This window comes from Ictalurus punctatus, chromosome 2 (assembly GCF_001660625.3).
Source record: "Ictalurus punctatus breed USDA103 chromosome 2, Coco_2.0, whole genome shotgun sequence".
NCBI lineage: Eukaryota > Metazoa > Chordata > Actinopteri > Siluriformes > Ictaluridae > Ictalurus > Ictalurus punctatus.
In genome coordinates, this window is record NC_030417.2 from 36,766,571 (window position 1) to 36,782,146 (window position 15,576).

General features: G+C 41.4%; 1 protein-coding gene across 1 annotated transcript in view; it reads right to left on the reverse strand.

Moving 5' to 3' along the window:
• The window catches only part of cntnap1 (contactin associated protein 1), a 32,458-nt gene that overhangs the window by 14,266 nt on the left and 2,616 nt on the right, over positions 1-15,576 (reverse strand). The window contains exons 2-10 of the mRNA XM_017484770.3: positions 5,228-5,329; positions 4,921-5,114; positions 3,881-4,034; positions 3,469-3,672; positions 3,192-3,376; positions 2,666-2,818; positions 2,234-2,495; positions 686-835; positions 389-560 (exon numbers count right to left, since the gene is read on the reverse strand). Coding sequence (XP_017340259.1) covers positions 389-560; positions 686-835; positions 2,234-2,495; positions 2,666-2,818; positions 3,192-3,376; positions 3,469-3,672; positions 3,881-4,034; positions 4,921-5,114; positions 5,228-5,329 — 1,576 coding nt within the window. The remainder of the gene's footprint in view (positions 1-388; positions 561-685; positions 836-2,233; positions 2,496-2,665; positions 2,819-3,191; positions 3,377-3,468; positions 3,673-3,880; positions 4,035-4,920; positions 5,115-5,227; positions 5,330-15,576) is intronic.

A 15,576-nucleotide genomic window follows, 5' to 3' on the forward strand; every position in this document is an offset into this window, starting at 1 on the left:
TGGGTGCCCACATGACTTCTATGTACTGTATGGAAAACACCAGATATTATCTCTAGTGTCTGGCAAATATCTACAAGATGAATACCTCTTTATTAGAGGACATTTAGTCATGCAGATATAATATCGGGAACAGACTCTGAGGGGTTTAAACAGGATATAAATGTGTTTTGTGGTGCCCTTAAGCTGTCACGTCTGAATGATGGGTTTTATTATCTTCATTTGTTATTGCGCGCTAAAGTCAACCAGCTGCACCAGCAGTCTCAGTCCGCATATGATTTCTATTAAATATTTACCTACATTTTGACATTTTGAGATTTGTCAGTCATCACTGTTCAAACTAGGGATGCATAACCAAACCTCTCAAGCAGGAATGGATTGTCACACACACCTGTCAGTGATACCGCACGTCCCCAGCAGTAGTTCCGTGTATCTGCCCCACTTCCTCTGCAGCATCACGTCGATGTCCACAGGCTCGTCATCAATAAAGATCTGCTGCATGCAGCCGTGGAAGCGCGCCAGCTTGGTCACGCAGCGTGCCGTATTGTTGGTCTTAGGACAGCCTGAGCCAAAAACAAAACTGATCACACCCATGCTCTGCTAGCTTGCTGAAAAACATATATATATATATATATATATATATATATATATATATATATATATATATAATATTGCTGTCATTACTTGCCTCCAAAGAAGTAGGTGTTTCCAGTGCGAACCACGAACGGGTTGGTGATCTTCAGTGGAGAGCTCTCGTCCTCGTCGATGGTGACTGAGAGCAAGTTGTCTCTGGCCGCCAGATCCACCGTGTGCCAGAAACCATCATTTAAACGATATCCTTGGAACGAGCCACACAAAATGGGACATCAAAACAAGTGTTTATGTAACTTCAATTTAGAGTAATCCGAAACGGTTGGAGTATCATGCTCCAGACACAAGTAGATGCTCCGGTTACATAGACATACACTATATTGACAAAGTATGTAGAGACCTGACCATCACACCTATATGTGTTGTTGAACATCTCATTTCAAAATCATGGGAATTAATATATGGACTTGACCATCCACCCCCACCCACACACCCAATATCCCCCACCCCCTATGCTGCTATAACAGCCTCCATTTTGGAACGTTGCTGTGAGGATTTTTGCACATTCAGCCACAAGAGCTTTAGTGGGAACAGGCACTGATGTTGGGTGAGAAGCCCTGAAGTCGATGATCCAGTTCATCCCAGAGGTGTTTAGGCCCCTTATTTCTAGTGAAGGCATACAGCATACAAAGTCATTCTATACAACTATGGGCTTCCAAGCACATTGTGGCAACACTATGAGGAAGACCCATATATGGGTGTGATGGTCAGCTATCCACATACTTTTGGCCATATAGCGTATACCATCTTGCCTGGTCTAGATGTGACCCTTTTTTTTTTTGCATCAATTTTTTAAACTAGTGTTTTATATTGTCCAACAGGGTTCCCTTTTAGGCCCATGCAATCCATTAAACATGTCATTTGCAGGCATAACATTGACTTTCACACCGATTATGTACAAGAATAATGATTTTATAATGATTCCAGTTTATTCAACACTATCATGAAGCTTTTGTGGATGGAAACTTTGTTACCTAATTCTCTGAACATTTTAGCCTAGAACTTGATGTGACCGCACGAGCAAAAGCTGCATTTAGGGACCTGAGTGTAACACCTCTAACTATAAATTAACATCCAAAATATGACCTATGCTAACCCTATGAGACACTTTGAAATGACTGCATAACATGCCTCTAAATTGGACTGTGTACATGCTTAACAGGAAAAGAACGTCAAAGTACATTATTTATAGTGCCCTGCGAGTTCCACATAGCCTACAGTGTACTGTTACAAAGCCCTAAATGGTTTAGCTCTGATATACATTATATCCTGAGGCAGTATACTCCATCCTGAGAAGAGCTGCTCTTAATCTCAAGGATCTCTCAGAAGCTCAGCCAGAGAAAAAAAGAAATTCTTACATTGCTCCTAAACTCTGGAGTAACGTTCTAGAGAACGTTATAAATGCAACCAGTGGGTGTGTTTTCATGTCTTTTCTCTCAGAACATAAAGACCCAAACTCACAGATCCAAAAATCTCCAACAATTATAAAGGATGTGACCTACAAGAAAATCTTCAAATTATTACAATTCATTGGAGACTGGTGCCTTGAACTTTAGGTGGATCAGCGACCAGACGTGAATGTTACCTGCAGCGAAGCGGAGTCTCTTGTTCCCTGGTTGTGTGAGCGTGATGTTGACTTGACCCTCACTCAATCCAAGCTCCAGAGAGCCCGTTTCATCAGCAAACCTGGTGAACATCAGCAATCCTGTGTAGTCCCAAGACCGGAACTTGAACTTCACTGCCAGTCGGCTCTTTCGAAAGAACCCAGGCACCTGGAGGTAGTTGTTGGGCCCTGCAAAGGTCATGGGTCTCCACAGGAGGTCACGGCACGTGTAGTGCATCTTTTTCTATGATGGGATGAAACAACGAAAGGGTTTGAGACACAGGATGTGCTACAAAAATCCTCCTTGGTCTTTATCCTGCCCGTATAGAATGACAATTCACCAAAATAAGCGTCAAGCTAATGTACTGTATATCATTAACGCCCTTGAGGTAACTGATTGGAATAGAACGCTACCTTTTTGGGAGCGAACCGTACATCAGGATCTTGGTATTGGGTCTTGTAAATGATGTTGATTCCGTTGACGAAGACATTCTCCAAGCAGCCACGGAAGTTGACCTTACCTGGCAGGTGAGGTGAGTCTTTCTCAATAACGCCACCTACATATATCTGAAGAGAAAATGGACAATAAATGATCTTAGTTAAAGTCCCAGTGACACTTATTTCAACAAAACTTAAAATAAGTGTCATTTTTTGACCTGAAATTTCCACCCCACACCACCGGATGTCCCCATCATCAGAATATTAGACCACTTCTGGTTTATCGGAATTCTCACCTACTACTAATTTATTACTTGCTCATTTACTCTCAGTTTTCAGAGAAAATAAAAATATCTCATTTTTGGTTATAGACCAAATAGGTGTATATGGACCAAAATTAACCAAATATTGTATATGGACCAAATACAGCATATGGACCAAAAATGGACCTAATCCAGTTTATTCCTTCAGCCATTTGATTTGTCATGCCTAGTGAACACACCTGGTTGTCCAGGTCCAGGTAGTTAAACTCGCCATTGAGGAGGACTCTCTCTGTCTGGCTGTCTAGCGTGAAGTTGAGGTCTCTGCCATAGCGTTTGATGGTAACATAGTGCCAGTGCTGTGTGTCTAGTAGATTCCCCAGCCTCATTGTGGTCATGCCATCCATGTTGTGCACTGTACTGCTTCCTGTAAAATCAGACAGTGAAATCATCAACACAACGAATTTCTTTTCCTCAAAACCCATATCTATACGCCTATAGCCCTTGATTTTTCTTTACCCAGGGACATATGCAGGTAGAGTCGTCCGGTGTTCAGCTCTAGCATGACGGAGTCACCCTGGATGCCCTCACTGTACAGCAGCACACCATCTTTCTCGAGAGTCTTAAAGTTCAAAGCATAGTGGTCCTGCAAGGTTCTTAGTTTCCCACCAGGTAAGGAGTATGCCACCATGTCGTCCCCCTCAAAATGCATCACGTATGAGTCTAGAGGCCAGTGGGTCAGAGGTTAAAGGTGAGAAAGGCAATCAGATATGCTAAGAGAATATAAAATATGGAAATGCTTTGTTGACAGAAACTACCTTGTTGAGCGGCTTTCCAAAAAAATGCAATTACCAGAATTGAAATCAAATGCATCTGAAGCTACATTTGAATCACTGAACTCCATCTTATATAGACGTATAGCCCTCATTACCATAGGGACAGCCGTAGACCTCGAGCCGTACGCCAATCTTTCCACCGTTTTCCGTGTTCCAGCCCATAGGCAGGAGGCGCAGGTGTTTAGCAGTAAAGGCATAGTGAAAGACATTCCTCTTCACCTGATAGTAGTTCCAGTTTCCAGGCAATGTCTGAGAAAAGGAAGGAAGACCACTTTTATCTATATAACAAACATATACTCTCAATAAATCTGCAATGTCTGAACAATCCAGGCATTTGTGATTGATGTACTTGCACTCCATTAAACCCCAACTCTAAAAAGATTAAGAGTGGTAAGAATGGTCTGCAGAGTGGAGCCAGATCCAAATGGGCTGAATATTAACCCTTACCCTAATTCCAACCCTTTTAATGACCTTTCTATTTGAAACAAACCCTCCTCTGCCTACTGGCAATTTATTGCCCACTCATGTAGACTTTGTGTTCATTCAGCCGCAAGAACATTAGGAAGCCTGGCATGCAGTTGGCGTTCCAGTTCATCCCAAAGGTGCTCGGTGAGGTGAGGTCAGGTCTCTGTGAAGGATGCTGCTTTTACCACGTCTTCATGAAACTTACTTTGTCCACAGAGACATATTCATGCTGGAACATGTTTGGGCTAAGCCCCTTAGTTCTAGGCAAGAGAACCTGTTATTCTTGGGTGTCAAATTACAGTGCAAACTAGTCTCGGAATATTACGATTATGATCGACAACATGATGGAAAAAGATCATGATCCTGACCTGTGGAGTCATTTATAAGGATCTTCCTAAAAGAATTCTAAATGTGGACATTCAGTTATTTCCTAAAACCTCTTTGAATGATTTATAAATCTTCCATAAAGGCGCCCCAATACATTCTGTATATTGTCAGACCCTGGGGTTTTAAGCAAGAGCAAATGACTAGCTCTTATTTGGATGGAAGGAACGCCTTCAGGCACACCGGACCTTTGTGGATCATGAAAGACGACAAAAGATCTTAACGTCAAGGCTCCAACTCTGTTACGCACCAAAAAAAAAAAACATTGAACACATGCTGACATTACCATGTTGCCTCCTTTCATGATGTAAGGAGTCCACGCATCAAAACGGTCCCCGTAGAGCAGTGTGTACTTTGTCACCCAGTCGTTGGAGTTGAAGGTACCCTGTGTGGCAATTGCGACGATCCGATACTTTCTACCCAGATTGATCTGCAGCCATGGCTGTGTGTCTCCGGGCGCTGGAGACCAGCCACTGCTCCCTACACATACACATAAGTGTTGTATTTATCCTGCCATTTTTATTTTAAGCTTACACATTTTATTGGCAAGATGAGCAGGCAAGATGTAATTAGCCTCTGATCTGGCAACTTACCATGGAGTTTGGCAAAATGAGCAGAGTAGAGAAAATTGTATCTGGAGGAGGCCCAGAAAGAGGAGGCATAAAGTGGCGAGATAATCGGGTCTAAACATGGTCCTGAATGAGAGAGAGAGGGAGAGAGAGAGAGAGAGAGAGAGAGAGAGAGAGAGAGAGAGAGAGAGAGAGAGAAGGAAGGAATAATTGATCGTTACACTAGACTGAGACATTAGCATGACATTAGACTTTCTGGGTTCTGCATTTCATGAAAACAAAACTTGATAACATCAGATTGATATTTCTCAGGGAACAAAGAACTAATTTCAAACTACACCTTCGGCCACAAGGTAGATAATGTGTTAAACAGAAATGAATAACTAGGCATCATTATTGTGCAGAGATGAAGACATGGATGAGCATACTGGACATGGTTAATTTCAAATATTAATTAAACAGGAACTGATTGGATAACTATGTGGATAGATGAAGGGATACATGAATGGATGCCTAGATGGATGGATGAATGGTTAGTTATTGGATGGACTGAATAATGGATATATGGCTAGAGACTAAATAGACAAATGGACAGATGGGTAAACAGAGATATGTAGACATAGATGAACAGGTAGACAAATGAGGATGGATGGATAACGTTGAGGAAACAAGTAGAGGAGACACATGGTAATGGATGCATGGATGGCAAAAAGATCAATTACAAAGTAGCCAAATGGATAGAGAAGTAAAGCGATATATGTAGACATAGATGGACAGGTAGATAAATGAGAATGGATGGATGGATGGATGGTTAGTTGGATGGATTGATGAATTAATAGATGAATAGAGACTTAGCAGACAAATGGACAGTTGGGCTAACAGGTATTCTATATGGTTAGTTGGATGGCTGGACGGATGGATGTATGGATGGCTGGACGTATGGATGGATGGATGGCTGGACGTATGGATGTATGGATGGCTGGACGTATGGATGGACGGATGGCTGGACGGATGGATGTATGGATGGCTGGACGTATGGATGGACGGATGGATGTATGGATGGCTGGATGTATGGATGGACGGATGGCTGGATGTATGGATGGCTGGACGTATGGATGGACGGACGGCTGGACGTATGGTTGAACGGATGGCTGGATGTATGGATGTATGGATGGCTGGACGTATGGATGGACGGATGGCTGGACAGATGGCTGTATGGATGGCTGGACGTATGGATGAACGGATGGCTGGAAGTATAGATGGACGGATGGCTGGACGTATGGTTGAACGGATGGCTGGATGTATGGATGTATGGATGGCTGGACGTATGGATGAACGGATTGCTGGAAGTATAGATGGACGGATGGCTGTACGTACGGATGTACGGATGGCTGGACGTATGGATGGATGGACGGACGGACGGACGGACGGACGGACGGACGGACGGACGGACGGACAGATGGACGGATGGATGGCTATGTGGACAGTGAATGAACAAATAGTCAACTGGATAATTGATGGATGCATGGAGATGTACTGTAAATGGGTAAGTGGACATGAAATTGGCCGATGTATAAATGCATGGATAGATGGACAGACAAGAGCTAGATGGATAGACAGGAGCTGGATGAGTGAGATGAACAAATGTAAACAATTCATTCTATTTTTATTAAAATCATTGAAATAATTTTCCAAAGCCATCGAAAGCTTAATCCAGTACAAACAGGGATATACATTATAAATTCCTACATCACCACTTAAATGTTATCAAACAATTTGCTACACTGTTCCCATGGTGATGGACATCATCTACTTCTGTTTTCTGTTCTAGTTCCGTCTCCACCCATCTTGTCATTGGTTTGTTACCCAACTGTGTTCACCTGTTCTGTGTTAGTCCTTGACTAGCTTGTATACAGGTATGTATGCTCTGTTCTGAAGTGTTCTCTAGTGGTGAAGTAGTATCATACTTTCATTAAGCATATTATCTTTAAGTCCCAACATTGTTTCCGTATTTTTCAGTTTTCCCAGGTTTTTAGATTTACCTTAGTTTAGGTATCCTTTTTTTAACATGTTGTTTGGATTCACCCAAATAAAGCTTATACAGAGTTAGCACACTTGTGTCTTGCCACACCCTCTACTCAGTGCACATTACAGGAAGTATCACTGAGTGTGTTTGGCAAATGCAATTGTGAGACACTGCTTGTAATATCGCATGACAGGCAGGACAAGACAAAATATCTCCATGTGATTGTATATATAAGATTTTCAAACCGTAGTCTTGCTCATTACTTAAGTATGAGGGTTCATTTTAGTGTCACTGGCAGTAGATTGTCCTGCACAAAAGGCTGTAGGACATTTTATGTACGTGGTGGTGAAGTTGCTTTAGCTGCACTGCTCTCTAATGCTGACTGAATGCTAATGTCCATACTTTTACTGGACACTAATGGAGCAAGATCAATCCAGACACAAGGTGACACTCCCCCCTTAGTATAAAATCTGTGAGTGATGAAATGTTGCCATTACCACGTCAAGTAAATGGCCTACTTTTTTGTCATAACATGTGCTGAATTGAATCTAACCTCTACAACAAATCATTCCTCACCTCTCACGGGAATCATCGTAGATCTGTCTAAGACAGTTAAAAATTCCCATTTTCATTTCAACCCATTTTCATCCATCTGTATTAAGGACAATAATGTTAACACCCGAAATCTCTGCCCTTGCCTGTATTTCGATACAGGAGTATGTGTGTGCAGTAACTCAGGACCGTCTCCTTTGCTTTTTCCGTGGCATAGCATCACTTCCTCACTTATATAAATCCCTGCTTCAATTAGAAGCAGCCACAATTCAGCCTAATCTAAACAGAAGAGTCTGATAAACTCAACCCTCATCTCCATCACTCCACAGCACTCGTTTATTACTGTATGAATAAACAGCGTCTCATCATCTCCGTTTAGCAGCCCCTACTCTCAATATGGCAGAGAATTTAAATGAAGAGATAAAGGGAAACACCTGACTGAAGAAGAGAGAGGAATGGATTAAATGAAGAGATAGATGGAAGAAGGTTTAAGGTGCTGGATGGATGGATGGATGAATAGAGAGGGATCAGACAGATGGAGATATGGATTGGTGGATGGGTTCTGGGTGAGTAGATGAATAAGAACCAATATATAGGTAAACTGATTGATGAATGGAAGGATTGGCAGACCAACTATAAAGAAAGAGGGAATAAGTAGTCAAAATAATAAATGATGGATGGGTGAAAGGATGGATGGATGATAGCAAAGGCATTGCTAGAAAAAATGATGCCTGACTAGACAGGTCAATGCATACTGGATGGATAGATGGATGGATGGATGGAGACAGAACATACAGGAAATTGATGGCTGACCAATGGAGACATGGATTTATGAGACTCCATAGGTGGATTGGTTCTGGATGAGTGGATGGATTGACAGAGGGAACCAATAGATAGATAAATTGATTGATGAATAAAGGAATTGGCAAGCCAACTGTAAATAAAGAGGGTACTAGTAATCAAAATAATACATGATAATACATGATGGATGGATGAATGAAGAGGGAACTGAGAAAATCTGATAGGTAAGAGATTGAGACTCCATAGGTGGATGGGTTCTGGATGAATGGATTGTTGGATGGATGGAACCAATAGATGAAAGAATGGGTTAACAGGAATCCACTGACCCAAAGTAGTCAAATGAATGAATGAGGGCTGGATGGATGGAAAGCCTTATATACAGGAAATGCACAGTCATCACAAATGGAGGCATAAATAATGGAATACATGGGCAAGTCAGTAGATGAGACTGGGTGGATGGATGGATGGATGCATGAATAGAAAGGGAACAGATGGAAAAATGGATTGTCAGATGAATTGATAGGGAAATTTATACAGAGAGACACACTGTATGTAGAGGTGAGTATTTGTGACTACAAGAATGGATGGATGGAGGGAGGGATGGTAAATTGGTAGAAAAAGGGATGGCTGAAATCGATGGTTTACTAGTAGAGACTTGAGTTCATGTGACTGCACTGATGGCTTGGTTGTGGATGAGTGGCTGGATAGATGGATGGATGGGACCGATCTATAGATGAACCAATTGATGATTGATGGATGTATTGATAGACCAACTATACATTAAAAGGGAATAAGTAGTCAGATAAATGAATGATGGATAGATGTTTGGATGAATGAACAGATGGATGGATGGAAACGTCTAATATGCAAACATCTAATATCAGTGATGTGCATTTCAGTATCATTTTAATGGAATAAAAATGACAGAGGCCTGAGTGGCTAGTGTGTGACCTTCAGAAGCAGTACAAGAGGACAGCAGGTGTGTGTGTGTGTGTGTGTGTGTGTGTGTGTGTGTGTTCCTTTGCCACTGAATCACAGCTGGTCCATAGTAACCAATTCTTCACACTGTTGATTTGTATTAAAGTGAATCGATTATATACGGAGAGTGTGTCCATAGGAATCATCTCGGTATCGTTAATTAAACCTGAAGAATGGAATAACGCTTGAGACCTCTCTAAATCTGTGAATATTAATATACAATCTTTTATCCTAAAGTAGCTTACATATAAGGCAGATTCATGTCTCAGTCCATGCATTTTAAGTTACAACCTCGTTATGACTGTTCAAAATTGCAGACGATATCAGAAGTGTTAGGACTGGCTAGCTTCAGCCAGACACTCCTGTATCCTGAAATTGTATCCAGAGACAATTTCAGGTCCCACATAATTTTCTTATAATACTACAGTGCTGTGAAAAAGTATTTGATTTCTTCTGCTTTGTGTAGATCTCATACTAGATTGTCTTAGATCTTCAAACGAAGTACACCATGAAACAAAGACAACCTGAGGAAACACACAATACAGTGTTTATTTATCATTTTTTTACTGAAGCAAAAATAAGTTATCCAACACCTCTCAGACATGTGAAAAACTAATTGCCCCCTTGAACTTAAAAATGTGGTTGTGCCACCTTTAGCAGCAATAACGGCAACCAAATGCTTCCTATAACTGGAGATCAGACTTTCACAACGTTGTGGTGGAAATTTGCCCCACTCTTCTTTGCAGAAATGCTTTACTTCGGCCAGACTGGAGGGTTTTCAAGTATGAACTGCCCGTTTAAGGTCCTGCCACAGCATCTCATTTGGTCGAAGTCAAGACTTTGACTAGGCCACTCCAAAACTTTAATTTTGTTTTTTTGAGCCATTCAGAGGTGGATTTACTCCTATGCTTTTGATCATTGTCTTAGCTGCATAATCCAGTTGCGGTTGAGTTTCAACTTACGGACTGAAGACCAGACATTCTCCTTTAGGATTTTCTGGTAGAGAGCAGAATTCATGATTCCATCAATTATTACAAGTTGCCCAGGCCCTGAAGCAGCAGAGCATCCCCACACCATCACACTTCCACCACCATGCTTAACCGTAGGTACGATGATCTTTTTGTGGAATTCTGTGTTTGGTTTACGCCAGATATAACGGGACTCCTGTCTTCCAAACAGTTCCACTTTCGACTCATCAATCCACAGAACATTCTCCCAAATGGTTTGAGGATCATCAAGGTGTGTTTTGGGAAAATTCAGATGAGCCTTAATGTTCTTCTGGGTTAGCAGTGGTCTTCACCTTAATGTTCTTCTGGGTTAGCAGTGGTCTTCACCTTAATGTTCTTCTGGGTTAGCAGTGGTCTTCACCTTAATGTTCTTCTGGGTTAGCAGTGGTCTTCACCTCACCATTCTTCCATGGTGCCATTTTGGGGCATTGTCTTTCTGAGAGTTGAGTCATGAACAGTGACCTTTCTTGATGCAAGAGAGGCCTGTAGGTCCTAGTTGTGCTCTTGGAGGAATTATGGAAGGTCAGCCACTTCTGGGAAGGTTCACTACTGTGCCGAGTTTCTCCATTTGGAGATAACGGCTCTCACTGTGGTCCTTTGGAGTCCCAGAGGCTTTGAAATAGCTGTGTAACCCTTCCCAGACTGATGTATTTCAATCACCTTCTTCCTCATTATTTCTGGAATTTCTTTACATTTTGGCAGTGTTACTGACCTTTGGCAGTGTGTTAAGACCTTTTAAGCAACTTCATCCTGTAGAAGTTCTATTCAAGTGTTGATATGATTGAACAGGGTTTGCAGTAATCAGGCCTGGTTGTGTCTAGTCCAGCTGAACCCCATTATGAATGCACTTTCATAGATTTGGTGAATTAGTGACTACAGGGGTAAATACATTTTCACATAGGCCCAGTTGTTATTGGATAACGTTTTTGCTTCAGTAAATAACATTATCATTGAAAACCTGTATTGTGTATTTACTCAAGTTGCCTTTGTTTTATATCGTATTACATTTGAAGATCTAAAACTATTCAGTGTGAGATATACACACAAAAAAAGAAGAAATCAGGACAAACACTGTATTTATAACACAGTGCTGTTGAATTCTTGGTTCTGATTGGTCCACATGAGTTCATTATTTTTCTACAACAGCACTGACAGTATTTGTGGATGAATGGATGAATGGATGGATGAATGGATGGATGGATGGATGGATGGCGTTATGGATGGACAGATGGGTGGATGGCATTATGGATGGATGAATGGATGGATGGATGGATGGCGTTATGGATGGATGGATGATGAATGGATGGATGGATGGCATTATGGATGAATGGATGGATGGATGGCTTTATGGATGGATGAATGGATGGATGGATGGATGGCGTTATGGATGGATGGATTGATGATTGTATATTAAAACTGCATACAAAATATAAAAGTGTAACATGATCTCTTAGCAATTATGTATGACCCACACACACACACACACACACACACACACACACCTATCTCTGCATACTTAAAAACAGACCCACCACTTTCTCCCTTTCCCTTTCATTCCTAGTTCACAGAAGGACGTCGTCTTTCTTTCAGCTTCTAAAATTATTCCCCCTCCCTCCCTGCCTCTCCGTCATATCTCTTTCTCCCTCTGTGCATTTGTGTGTGCGTGCACATGTGTGTGTGTGTGTGTGTGTGTGTGTGAGTGTATGTGTGTTCTGCCTTCATGCTTTCTTCAGCTCTCAGAGTCAAAGCCAAGGGGATAGGATAACAGCCAGCATGAAGGAGAATCCTGCATCCCACACTGTGCTGACAGAACATGTGCAAGCTCACACGTACACACACACACACACACACACACACACACAAAATCCCCCCCCACCGCTCCAGGCTGACGCAGCACTTTTTCTCAGAGTGTGCATCCGCATACCACATTAGCTGCCTTACTCACAGGAGAGCTTATTTTAGACGAGCGTGCTCGTCCCTGGAGGATGTCTGAGGTATATACTTTCCTTCCAAATATCACATGGGTGAGCCTGGATTCGTTGCAGATTTTTTTGGCACAGGATTATGAATTATTCAGAAAGCCATCAGACAGGAGGAAACGTATAGGAAGACAAAAATGACTCTATCTATAGATATAAGAATAGCACTTTCCACACAGGTGCACTCTCCTTTCTTACACAGACACACACGCCTATCTCTCACGAAAACACACACACACACGCATCCCAAATTCCCACCACAGCCCAGCAGCTCTCTTCCTTCTGACAGAGCATGTAATAGACGCAGCTCTGTTACCTAAAAACTGTCATGACGTTCAATAATATGTACACTATATGACCAAACGTTTGTGGACACCTTTTTAGTCCCCATGTTAACCTCCACTCTTCTGGGAAGGCTTTCCTCTAGATTTTCGAGCATGGCTGTGGGGATTTGTCTCAGTCTCAGTGTTTAAGTCTACGCTTAAAACGTATTTGTTTACTCAAGCCTACCCTGACTAGATTCTGTTCTACTACTTCGCAGTCATAATAATCTTTTTTTCTCCCTCTCTCCTTTCGCCGAGCCCCACACGAATTTATGGAGATACTAGAGATCCAAATACTTTCTGCCTCTGGATGGAGCTCAAATCTTCTCTAATTCCAGACTGCTGGGACTACGGCTGCTCCTAACGCCATACAGACTTCATATAAATCCATAATGAACTTTTTCACACTAACTGTTGTTACCCAGATGAGGACGGGTTCCCTTCTGAGTCGGGTTCCTCTCAAGGTTTCTTCCTCTTAAAACATCTCAGGGAGTTTTTCCTCGCCACCGTCGCCACTCGGTGGCTTGCTCAGTTGGGATAAATTCACACCTTTAATATCTGTATACCGTGTTGATATTTCTGTAAAGCTGCTTTGAGACAATGTCTATTGTAAAAAGCGCTATACAGATAAAATTGAATTGAATTGAATTGAATTTGTGTTCATTCAGCCACGAGAGCATTAGTGAGATCAGGCACTGATGTCGGTGCAGTCAGTGTTTCAGTTCATCCCAGAGGTGTTGAAGTCCGGGCTCTCGTGTTCCTCCACTCCAACTTTGGCAAACCATGTCCTCATGGTGCACAGGAACATCGTCATGCAGGAACAGGTTCGGGCCTCTTAGTTGCAGTGAAGGGAAATTGTAATGCTACAGCATACAAAGACATTCTAGACAATTCCGTGCTTCAGACTTGTTGGAAAGAACCACATATTGGTGTGATGGTCAGGTGTCTACATACATTTGCCCATATAGTGTATGTTATATGGAAGAGTTAACCCCCAAACCCTAGGGGGTTATCTTACTTGTATAACAGCTACTGACAACATTTACAAAATTCAGAAATCATGATGCTATCGTCGTCATTGTTGTGTATGTATCGAGTCTGTTATTCTGCTCTGTTCCTGTCACTTTTAATTAAAATATTAAATCTATAAAAACATAAAAGCATGTGATTTAAGTGCGCGCTGTGTTATCCCTCTACAAAGTATTCATTCGTCTAGGATCTTCAGCATCCCATGACTGGTTTCCTATTTACCCAAGACAACACTCTCAGGTGTGAGCGGCTGATAAAACTGAGGCATTGGCCTTTTTAGTTTTGCACTGGAGCTAAGAAGCTAATAAGGATGCGAACGTTCATGCACACGATAAACTTGAAATCATCAAACACCTGTGTCGAAAGATATCACTCGGATCAGTCACGATATTCGTCCGTGAGCATTGCAGAATGAATATATACAGTATGTAGCTCAAGTGATGACAATACTGAATGAGAACTGTAATACAGCACAAATTCTTGATCAAGTTTGAGACTCTGGGGTCGTCACGTGCTCCCATAATTCTGCTCGTAGTACAACGTTTATGTGAAAGTTTGAAAAGCATGCCAGACAGGCCAGTCTCGCCAGCCGGAAGACACTGTGATAATATTGTCATGTTGTAATAGTGTAAAAATGTTGGCTTGATGAATGCAGGGACATTAAGCAAATGTTAACGCAAAAGATAAAAAACAACAACTAAAATAATATTCCGAATAAAAACACATGAATGCCACTCTTCCCATATATACATATATACAGAGAGAGAGATATTTATAGCCTAGGCCATCTTTATGTAGAGCAACAATTCTTTTTTTCAGATCCTCAGAGAGTTCTTTGCCATGAGGTGCCTTGTTGAACTTCCAGTGACCAGTATGAGGGCGTGTGAGAGCGATGACACCAAATTTAACACACCTGCTCCCCATTCACACCTGAGACCTTGTAATACTAACAAGTCACATGACACTGGGGAGGGAAAATGGCTAATTGGGGCCAATTTGGACATTTTCACTTAGGGGTGTACTCACTTTTGTTGCCAGCGGTTTAGACATTAATAGCTGTGTGTTGAGTTATTTTGAGGGGACAGCAAATTTACACTGTTACACAAGCTGTACACTCTCTACTTTACATTGTAGCAGAGTGTCATTTCTTCAGTGTTGTCACATGAAAAGATATCATCAAATATTTACAAAAATGTGAGGGGTGTACTCACTTTTGTTACATACTGTATACATATATATATATATATATAATTTTTCTTGACGGAAAATTAATTGAAAGGTTGTTGCATTTAGCTTTTTGAACTGACTTTCTGCCTTGTATTTATATACAGTATGTGGATTTGTTTATTATTGTTGGTGTAATAAGGAGTAAAGAACATAAGGGATAATCATGATAACAAAATGACAGTTATAATTACATGAATTCCATCAAAATAAAATAAAATACAAAAAAAAAGCATGACCATACAGTGATCCTTAGTAACTGCCTGGTCAGGGTCGTGTAAGCTTTAAATTAGGATACCTATTTGTTGATATTTATATTAGAATAACTGTGTGGGCGGGATTAAAAAAATCTTATCTCCAGATGCGCACATCTCCAGTTGAGACCAATTATGAACTGGAGTGATGTAGCTGAGGTTGAGGAACTGTCAGAGAACCAAATTCACACACCATCTTC